Source organism: Lycium barbarum, chromosome 1 (genome assembly GCF_019175385.1).
Source record: "Lycium barbarum isolate Lr01 chromosome 1, ASM1917538v2, whole genome shotgun sequence".
NCBI lineage: Eukaryota > Viridiplantae > Streptophyta > Magnoliopsida > Solanales > Solanaceae > Lycium > Lycium barbarum.
Genome location: NC_083337.1, coordinates 167836319 through 167847867, shown reverse-complemented (window position 1 = coordinate 167847867; position 11549 = coordinate 167836319). Strand labels below are relative to the sequence as shown.

General features: G+C 33.3%; 1 protein-coding gene across 1 annotated transcript; it reads right to left on the bottom strand.

The window, feature by feature from the left end:
• Positions 1 to 8025: 8025 nt before the first annotated feature.
• Positions 8026 to 10814, bottom strand: LOC132626469 (basic leucine zipper 34-like). The gene is made up of 4 exons (XM_060341358.1): positions 10507 to 10814; positions 9801 to 9891; positions 9029 to 9155; positions 8026 to 8317 (listed from the first exon to the last, which is right to left on the bottom strand). Exons 1-4 carry the CDS (start codon positions 10668 to 10670, stop codon positions 8100 to 8102), a joined length of 600 nt encoding a protein of 199 aa, XP_060197341.1. The 5' UTR covers positions 10671 to 10814; the 3' UTR covers positions 8026 to 8099.
• Positions 10815 to 11549: the final 735 nt, after the last annotated feature.

Here is an 11549-nt window from a genome sequence, read left to right as displayed (position 1 = left end):
TTTTAATTAGTGTCACTGGAAAAAAAATTCTAGTCTTAACATATACAACCTTATAAAAACAAAATATTATTTTCCACACAATCAGAAAAAGCATGAATTTTGATGGAATCCGTTGAAAAGTGGCTTGTTGAAAACATTTTGGGTAGACTTTTAATCGGAGATATCAAGCGTCAGTCAAAAATGCACATTTATTTAAGTAGCGACAACGAAAAAGGAATTGTATATCTAATCTTAACATATAAAACTTTATAAAAACAAAGGAAGATAAGTATTATTTACCATACAACTAGAAAAAGATGAATTTCTGATCGAATCTGTTGAAAAATAGCTTGTTGAAAATGATTTCGACGAACTTTTTATTGAAAATTTCAACTGTCAATCAGAAATTCACATTTTTTAAAGTTGAATTAATGAAAAAAAATTATATATATAACCTTCTGAGCTTCTTCAGATCCATGTTGGGGTCAACATTACCATGCTTGAATTCAAAATCAATTGCTTCATCAAGGGTTAGAACCTTATTACTTGGTTCCTCTTGATCTGCCGGACTGTTAAGGGACAAATCCAGATCAGACTCCAATCTTTTTCCTTTTTCATCTATTTTCTTGAATCACCTAAGAAACAAATCAAAACCCACAAGGAAAGAAAAATAATTAGCAGAAAAAGAAAGAAGATTGATAAAGAAAGTGAATTACATATGAAGTGCGTGAACTAATAATAATACCTCTAATTAAAGAGATGTTTCTTTAGATTGTGTGTGAGGTTACAAAGATATAGAACTGTCTTTAGATAGAGAATATTCACTTGGACAGCCTGTCATGCGGTAAAATCAGATTTCATATAAATTGTAGGCTTAAGTAATCTGCGACCCCTTAAAGTTGTCCAAAGGCTATACTTAGACACCTCAACTCAGACGTGTACCTATTGAACAACTCTACTCAGAATTTGAACCATTTAGACACTATTTGCTGACATGGCTAAGTAACATAAAAATTATATTATGTCCACTATTAACATGTCTTTTTTATGTGATACTTGGATAAAATTTTGTGATTTTTTAAGTTAAAATTTTTTAGTGACTTTCATGACACATAAAATTACAAAAAGAAGAAGAGCAGAGGAAGAGGCTAGTCCACAATCTCTCCCACACAAAGTGTGACAACACTCAGTTACCTACTAAAGCTTTACCCTAACATTCAACCTCCGTAATTTTCTATCTAAGGTCATGTCCTCAACCAACTGAAGCTATGTCATGTCGTGTTTAATCACATGTCCCTAGTTCTTCTTCTGTCTAGCCCTACCTCTCTTAGTTCCTGCCACGGCCAACCTCTGACACCTCCTCACTGATACATCTAACATGTTAAGTTTCTTATAAATGTATTTAAATTATTTATAAGCTGAATGTTGCCGATCGCAAGTACTAATTCTAGTTATTTTTACTAGGAAACTTGAATACATTTTGCTTATGAAGCTAAAGCGCTTAAGGTCAGAATTGGGCAAGCTGGGTTGGGTTAAATAAATATCATTTTTTTGCGCGGATTGTCCATCATTTGGGGTGGCCTTTAATTGTTGGCCTTCGAATTGGTGGTCTTTTAAGTTTTGCCCTTCGCCTAATACTCTGAGGTTGTGGGTTCGAACCCCAGCTCAGTATAAAAAAATTAAAAAAAAATCGCTAGGCAGATGTTTGGATTCGCAAGGCAAAATTTTGCAAAATAATGGCCATGCAAATTCTACCTTAATTCAAAACTCTACCTTACGATTTTTTTATTTTTTTTATTTTTTTACTAAGCAGGGTTCGAACCTGAAACCAAGAGATTTTTAACGAAGGGCAAAAGTTAAAGACCACCAATTTGAGGAACAAAAATTAAAGACCACCCCAGGGAAGGCAATCCTGCAAATTGCCCAATAAATATAATGTCAGAATATTGATTGCGGGCCTGAACTAATTGTTAGCTGGCCCATTTCTCCTACCATTGCATCATTGACAATTTGAATTAGGTGATAGGTATGAAGTACTATATAAAGAACATTTATCTCTGGGCTGATTTAGTTCCAGACCCTTCGCTTAAAACTTAAAAGTGGAAAGAACGTATATACCCCTGAAAATAAAATAATTATCCGCCCATATTCCCTTACTTTAATGCCCCGAGAACTTATTAGCCGAAATGCCCCCAAAATTATGATACAAACTTGGTATCATCCTATCTCTTATATACCATGATGGTATCACAAAGGACTTCTTTCATTTGTTCAAGCGGGTAAATAATTGCATTTTAGGGGTATTTTGTGTTGTTTTTCCGAACTTTAATTCCAACTTCCTGCTTTGGGCTGGCCCGTAAGCCTACAAAAGGCCCATGATCCAGCAAGTTACTATTGGATTCTATATTGACTGCTACACCTCTACATGACTCCATCATACTGTTACCTTCTAAAGGCTGAGAAACGCCCATCTTTATCAGCAAATATATCTAATAGCCAAAATGTAAAAAGTCGACAAAAAAGGAAAATTTGAACTGCTATATTATACCTTTTTTTGGGTGCCTGGACTCCCAAAATCTAAGAACAAACGGGCCGGTACCAATTAGTTTAAATGCACAGGTAAAATTATACATTTTTTTGTGCGGATCGCCCTTCATATGGACTGGTCTTTAATTTTTTCCCCTCAAATAGCTGGTCTTTAATTTTACCCATTCTTCTCATTTAATGAAAATTTGTGGGCCAAAGTACCCTTATACGCTAGTCTATGAAATCAGAGATTCTGTGTTCGAACACCACCACCAACAACAACCCAGTGAAATCCCACAACGTGGGGTCTGGGGAGGGTAGAGTGTACGCAGACCTTACTCCTACCAAGGTAGGATGGCTGTTTCCGAGAGACCCTCGACTCAATAAAAACATAAAAAGAGGTCAGATACGGCTAAGAGATGTGTTCGAACACCAGCAAAGTTAAAAAAAAAAAAAAAAAAAATCTCGCAAGGCCAAGTTTTCATAGAAACTATGCCTATTCGGGGTAATGTTACGCCTTAAGGTATATACACTTCTATAGTATCGTACAGAATTATGCCGGACAAGGCATATTTCTATGTGTAGTTAGATAGAAACTATGGCGACAAGGAATAGTTTCTATGTAACTACATAGAAACTATACCTTTTCCGGCAGAATTTTGTAGGATAACTTAATTTCTACAGAATTATGCCGGACAAAGCATACTTTACTAGAAACTATGCCTTGTGGTATAGTTCTATAGGATAACTTAATTTCTACAGAATTATGCCGGACAAAACATACTTTACATAGAAACTATGCCTTGTGGCATAGTTCTGTAGGATAACTTAATTTCTACAGAACTATGTTGGACAAGACATACTTTCTATGTATGTAACTTTGCCCGAATAGACATAGTTTGCCATGAAATCTTGCGTTGCGATTTTTTTGACTTTGCTGGGATTCGAACCCATAATGTCAAGGGTATTTTCGGCCACTATTTTATTACTTAAAGTGCCGAAGGAAAAAAAATTAAATACTAACAATTTGAGGGATAAAAATTAAAGACCACCTCAATATACACCTCGTACCTTTAACCTAAGCTTTGACCATGATCCTAGACTTAGAAAATCAGATAAAGAATATGAGAATTGGAATTTCCTTGTTCAGTTGTAGATGGGGGTTTACGCCCATGAACAGTGGACGTATTTCAGTATACGGGTCGTATTTCAAAACGTAAACTGGTACCAAAGATTTCTGAGCATTCTGGAAATTGGACATTTGGATGTTACATTGTTAAATACGGATCGTATTTCAAAATATGGCCCGTATTTCAAACCATATTTGGAATTTGGGAAAACTTCCTTGATGAAAGTTGTAGAGATTTGAAATACCTTTTCAACGGTATATTATGGGGGTCAAACGGACATCTGTACAAAGAGTTATGACCATTTTACTGAAGAGACGCAGTGCAGTCCATACGGAATACGACCCGTATTTCAAAATACGACCAGTATTTAACTGAGTGTAAAATTTATTTTTTCAGAACAGTATATATTCGTCCATATCAGTTCAAATCATTATTTTTCATTCCTTCAAGCTCTAGAACGACCTCCTACCCTCCTCCATCATCAAGAACACCAAGGTAAGCCTACTCTAATTATTCCAAGTCAATTCTAATACATATTCTTGTAATCTAAACAAGAAATCATCATTCCTAAACTAGGGTTTTCAAGAAAACCCATCTCAAGGTTCAAGAATTCAAGATTTTGGAAATCCTCTTCAAAGTTAGAGTCTTTAATTCAAGTTTGGAGCATTACCAGGTATGTAGAGTTACTATCTACGTGTGGGAACATCATTGTTTCTTCCCCACGCCTCATAATCCATAAATTATGATTCTCTACGAAAACTAGGGTTTCTATACCATGCTCATGATAACCCTAGGTCCATGTCCATTATTATATTATGTATGAATTGTTATAATTCCATCATTGAGTTCTTAATATTTCTTTATGATTATTGAGAATCCGTCCGTAATCCATGAAAACCCATATCTTGTATTCCATGGGTTCTTGCATGCATGTTTTTAAATAAAAATGCTTATTTCATGAATATCCTACATGTCTACAAGTTTTCATGCAATTGTATTATATAACTATGTTCATGCCATGACTCAAGATACATACATGCTAAATACAAGTTATTTCATTAAACCATGTTTACAAGTTATTTCATGAAACCATATTTACAAGTTATTTCGTGAAATCATGATTACAAGACAAGTACAAGTTAATTCACGAAAATCATGAGCTTCTTAACCAATTACATCATGTTCATATTTTTGGGAGTTGCACGAATTACCGAGAAGGCTCAGATAGCCTGAAACTACGTAGCCACCGTAGGACAAGGATCGCTCCGCCCAGTTAGGAAGATTCCTTAATTTCACACTGAATGGATCCATCAGGCACGTTACCACCTTATACCCTGGCAAGGTATGGGGACTCTGCTGGTCCGGCGAGGTACCAGACTCCACGTATCTACGTGGTGATATCATGTTGTCGGTTTATGAAATGCTCTCCCTACTTATCATGTTTTACTTATGTTATATATATATGCTCATGCTCATGCTCATGCTCATGCTCATGTCCAGGTTTTCAGTTTCAGTTCTTATCATGTTATTCCATGTCCCGTGTTATTTCTTTCAATTGCTTTACATACCAGTACATTCAATGTGCTGACAACCCTTTTTATTGCTCGGGGGCCTGCATTTCACGATGCGGGTATGGATTTACAGGACGACGCCTCTGCTCATTAGGATCTGTACGTACCAGCTTATTGGTGAGCCCCATCTCATTCGGGGTTTAGACATTGTCTTTCTTTAATTAGTTTTGCATCTAAAGGTATGCTGGGGGCCTTGTCCCAGCAAGTATGTTACGTTTTCAGACTCATGTTAGAGGTTTCACAGACAAGACATGTGTCATGTTAGACTTCCAGAGTTGGTAAGCCGGTTTGGCTCATTTATGATATTGTCCGCATTCATGACTTAACCAAGTACTTATGTTTAATATTATGACTTACTATGTTTTATAAAAGCTCATCATGCACTTCACGTTATATTTCCGCTCATGTATGCCTCATGATGATTCAGCAAGCCATGTGGTTCGCTCGGTCACATGCAGTCAGGCACCGAGTATCGTGTTACGCCTAGGCCATGGTTCGGGGAGTGACAGGGGCAATCGTGTGAATTGCCCAAAATTATATTTACTGATTAGAGGTGCGCATTTAGGGGTAGGACTTAGTGGTCAATTAAATGGGTGGTGACCTATTCCCTCCGCTTCAATTTGTATGTTTGGTTTTGACTTAACACATAATTTAAGAAAGTAAAGAAGATTTTTGAATCTTGTGATTATCTCTTTTAATCTTATGGTCTTAAACATGTCATGTGAAAAATTAGAATTAAAGAGTTGCCAAAAAACGAAAGAGGCATTATTTCTTAAACGTGTTAAAAAGGAAAGTAAGACGAACACATTGAAACAGAGGGAGTATGAGGTTTTAGGTTTATTTTTTCAGCAGAGGTTTTAGGTTTATTTTTCAACACAAGAAGGTACTGAGTGATTTCTTCCCAAGATGTTCAAGCCATGATGGAGAGAGAGTAACTTGATACCTGCATTTATTAGATTTATCTCGAGGTGCTTATAAAAAATTCAGATAAAACTATTATAAAAAAGAAAAGGTGATATATATGTGGTGCACGGCAGATTTGAAGAAAACAAAAGCAAAAAAAAAAAAAAAAAACTCTCATCATGATCATGTGCCCGACCAAACTTCAGCTTTTGTTTTGTTTCACTATGGTATCTATGTTTTTTCAATTCTGAAAATTCAATGATCCAAAAGGAATATAATCAGAGTCAATATTCATTTAACTTTCTTATCCTATCAACAAGTTGACGAATTAGTTGAAGGGAGCAGAACCAGAAATAGTAGCTGTTACAAGTAGAATAAAATATTCCAACATATATCAAACTATTTATGTGCCACATATTCTAAAAAGTAGATCAGAAACAAGGATTGCCCATTGTCTTATTGCATTCAATTCTTACGTACCAACAGATTTCTGTTTCACACCATATTATTAATCTTCTCCATTTAATTTCTCCTTCAAGATGAAATAATACGCAATACTGAATTGAGATTTTATTGGCATGTACAAAATTTGTGCCACCATGAGAAATGAATATATCGCGCCTAGTTTTCTTCTTGGTTACTATGTGGAGGTTCCATCAACAAGCCAGTCCTATAACGGCGACGACTCGATTATTTCGAATAGTTCATGTTTGCTGATAATTGTTGCAGTCGTGCTACTTTTTATGTTATGTACCACAGCTCTGAGGGAAATCTTGTGTTGTGTTTTACGACACAATGCGTGATTTCCCTTCGTGTCCGTAGATGCTGCGGCCTCGCGTTTGGCTTCGAAAGGACCGGACAAAGATGAGTTGAGGAAAATTCGAGTTACGGTTTATGAACCAGGAGAATTGAAGTTGGTTAGCGTCATTAATGAGTGTCCAATATGCCTTGGAGAATTGCAACAAAGAGAAAAATTGAGGATTTTGCCAAAATGTAATAAATGTAATCATGGTTTTCATGTTAAGATGTATCGACGAATGGGTTTTATCATATTCGTCTTGTCCAACTTGCAGGAAGACGTTGCTTCTACAGCCTACAACGTAACCACAAAGCTCTCCAATGGGAAAAAGATGTTTTTTTACTTATCAAAGACAGATTCAGAATTTAAAGACATAATATATAATAGATCAATGTGATTTATTGTAAGTAATGGATACAGTATTTAATTACTCGCTGGTTCCGCTCTAAATCCATCTCTTACTGATCAGGTTTCCTCGCTTGTCTTCTTTTGTTTTATCTAGAAACAGTCTTGAATACCAATACCTAGCTTTTCAAATGCTTTTTCTATATATAAACAGTTATATAAATAATCCATAAATACTTTGAAAATTAATGTTCTGAAACAAAAAAAAATAAAATAGAAACACATATCAAGCTGTTAACATCGGAGCTCTCGGTCACCTTTAGGTTATTGGATCATGCAGGATGCCCCTTACTATAATTCTTCTGTAAGGAAGCATATTGATATACTGCTGACTATCAGAGATATTCTCAAAAGATATTAAGTTAATACAGTACATTGATAGTCTATAAAGAATTTTTGTACTTGTTAAATTAATTTAATCGACTATAGTAAGTTATTATTTAATTTTTATTGATACCTTCTCAGGTTTACTATGAAAAATTACAAGTTATTGTAAACTTAATCAGATGAGAAAAAAAAAATCTTGACATTGACAATATACATAACCTAAACTCATTTTCAAATACCAGGAATTAAAAGATCAAGAAACACCAAGTACATAACATTTTCAAACAATAGGAATGAAAATTTGACCCTTCTAAATTGCACGACGAATATACATAACTTCAACTCCCCCACAACCCCACCCCAAAACCCAAACAACAAACAACAACCCATCACATAAAAGAAAAAGAAGAGGACCACTCCCACAAAGCACATATTATTTGTTAATAAATGGTTCGCATCTTAATCATAATTGGGTGGGTAAAAATTCATGGCATCCAAGTTGAGATACTGGTCTATGTCTTGCTCCACGTCTATCACTCCACCTGATTCTGACTCATAAGAATTGGAACCTTGTCCCTCAATATCCAACAAATGAATAGCACTATGCTTTTCTTTCAGAGCCTTTTCATGAAGTTCCTTAAGCCTCCTCAATTCAAGTTTCATCTCTTCCGTATACGCTGCAACCAAGAAGTGATTAGAGACAAAATCAAGATTCGTCAAGATTCAAAGTTTATGAGTCTTGGATTCTACTCTCCTTAAAATAATATAAGATTATACGCCATTAATATAACTAATTTGTTATATCATTAGGTTGTTCAAATGATATTATAAAACTACAAGAAAATCTTTTTAGACAGTGAGATTAGATTGTTTTTGAAAATAAGATATATTATTTGGTATAACAAGTAAAGATGACCTAATGATATAAATATTATTTAATCTTATGATATCTATTCCTTAAACTTTAAAATAAATTAAAGATGATCATTGCATAATGATTTCAATACTGCTTGACATGTAAGCCATAAAAGAACAAAATAATTTCAACATAACTAATGCAGCAACTCGTTTACGATATAAAGAAATTTCTGTATTAAGGTTATGTGGGAATCTGTATATTTTATATGGCATAACTAGAAAGTAAAATGACAATACATATGGTAACAATATGATAATAAAAAAAGCTTTTAAAGTAAGTAATTAACAATCTAAATATTATTAATTACATCGCATATAATTTTTTTCATTTTAATTACTGTATATTCTATTATTATTATTTAATTGCCATGTGAATAATATATATATCATAATTTCCGCATAAGTAGAAAGTGAAAAGTGAAAAAGAAAAAAACTTAGTTTTGTAGGAGAGGAGATATATGTTTATATACCAGTGCGTAATTTGGATCTGTCATTGGCTATCTCCAACTGTTCTCGCAACATTTTTCCCTCCAACATCAACATGTTATTTTTGTCTCTCTCATTTTCAATTTCTGGTGGCATGATAGCTAACTTATCCTGTATCAACACATATAGGAACAAAAATTAGCGGTAATTGAGAAAAATGCACCCCAAGGGAAACGTGTCATTCGACATCGATTCGTCAATTTCTTTATTTATTTGTGAAACATAAGAAAGAAGATAGACTATAGTATATAATTAGGTACGCTTAATCTAGCAGTTAATTTACATTTATGTCCAAGCAAGATCACATGTTCGAAACTTGTGCACTGAATTTCTCATTTAACAATTGAGTTCTTAAATAATTATAATACTTGAATTGTGAATTCGAACCCATAACGTATGTGTGATCACTTACACTAAAAGGTGTATGTAATTAACTTGTGTTATCATAAATGATTTAATTTATGTCCAAAGTACTATTAGCATACCAGATTAGAAAATTTGATTTAAAAAAATCATCAAGAACAATTATATATTGATGTATTTGAGTAGCAATTTATATGATTCTTCGATCCGTTGTTGTGATTTATTTATTTGTCTACTTCATTAAATGTTAGAATCGTCTAAAAGAAATTGGGCACACCATTGAGTTCTAACATGCCTCATAAATTTTTTATTTCAGTATTTAAAACTTGAATATTTACTGTTTCCAAACCAATCAAGAAATCATTTGAATAAAAACAATCATCAAAGTATTACCTCGAGATCTTTCACCTTCTTTTCCAATTGAGTGGTGTATTCAGCCCTCTTATTCCTGGCTCTTTGCGCAGACAATCGATTTGATAAAGTTCTAATAAAAGTCACATTAAAAAAAAAAATTAGTCTCAACACATAGTACAACCTTATTTAAAAAACAAAGGAAAATATTATTTACCACACAACTAGAAAAAAACAGGAGTTTCTGGTGGAATTTTCCTGGAAATCCGTTGTAAATTGGCTTGTTGAAAACGTTCCGATCCGTTGAATTTTTTATCAGAAATTCTAAATGTCATACAGAAATACACATTTTTTTAAGTAGTGTCAATGAAAAAAGAATTATCTAGTCTTAACATATATACAACCTGATAAAAACAAAGGAAAATACAACTAGAAATAATATGAATGTCTCATAGTATCCATTCAAAATTGGCTCGTTGAAGACATTTTTAACGGACTTTTCATAGGAAATTCCAAACATTAGTCTAATGTTCAATTTTTTCTTAAGTAGTCTCAATGAAAAAAGAAGTATATCTAGTCTTAACATATATACAATCTTATAAAAACAAAGGAAAATACAACTAGAAAAAACACGAATTTCTGATGGAATCTGTTCAAAATTGACTTGTTGAAAACGTTTTCGACAGATTTTTTGTCAGAAATTTGCATTTTTTTAAGTAGTGACAATGAAAAATGAATTGTATAGAACCTTCTGAGCTTCTTCAAATCCACATTGGGGTCAACATTACCATGCTTCAGTTCAATATCAGTTGCTTCATCAAGGGTTAGAAACGTATTACTTGTTTCCTCTTGATCAAGTGAACTTTGGGACAAACTCAAATCAGGCCCGAATCTTTTTCTTTTTTCATCCATTTTCCCTTCAATAAATTTTATTGAATCACCTAAGTAACAATGAACAAAAACCCCCCAAAAAAGAAAAATAATTAGCAGAAAAAGAAAGAAGAATGATTAAGAAAGTCAATTATGAAGTGCATGAACTAGTATATACTTCTCTAATTAAAGAAATGCTTCTTTAGATTTTGTGAGTGGTTATAAGGCTATGGAGTTGTCTTTATATAGAGAAATTTTCACTTGACAGCCTGTCATGCAGTAAAATTAGATTTCTTATAAATTGCATATTTTGAATAGAAAGGTAAACAAATTATTTTTTCTTCTATTTTTTACTCTTTATAATTATGTAAAAATTTAAGTGAGGACATGATCTTGAGTTCAAAAACTAACTATTTGATGGGGTTATAAAAATAGTTGGTTTTTATAGATATATAGGTCATGAAATCATTGGACAGAAGTACTTTAAAAATTTAAATAAGGTGAATAGTAATATGTATTTACTCTAAAAGTTTTGAAAAGTTTCAAAAAGATATTCGAATGGAGAAGTAGTGCATGCCTCGTGGTACTTTAAAAAAAAAACAAATTTCTTTTTACCTAAATATTCCAAACATATATTTGGGGTAATTCTCTAGATGGTTGCTCAATTTTGATTTTGCAAATCACTAAACTATTTTGTAATGAGAAGTCGATCGATATTTGTCTAAATATCACAGAAAGTTGTCTAAGTAACATATAAATTATATTATGTTCACTATCAACATGCCTCTTTGAGTGAGTTTTTAGTTAAAACACTTAGAAAATAACTTTGTTGTAATAAAATAAAATTTGAGTGATTATCCACAATATAAATGCACACGTTTCTCCTAGTAACATCATTTTCTCTTTTACTCACGCTTACCC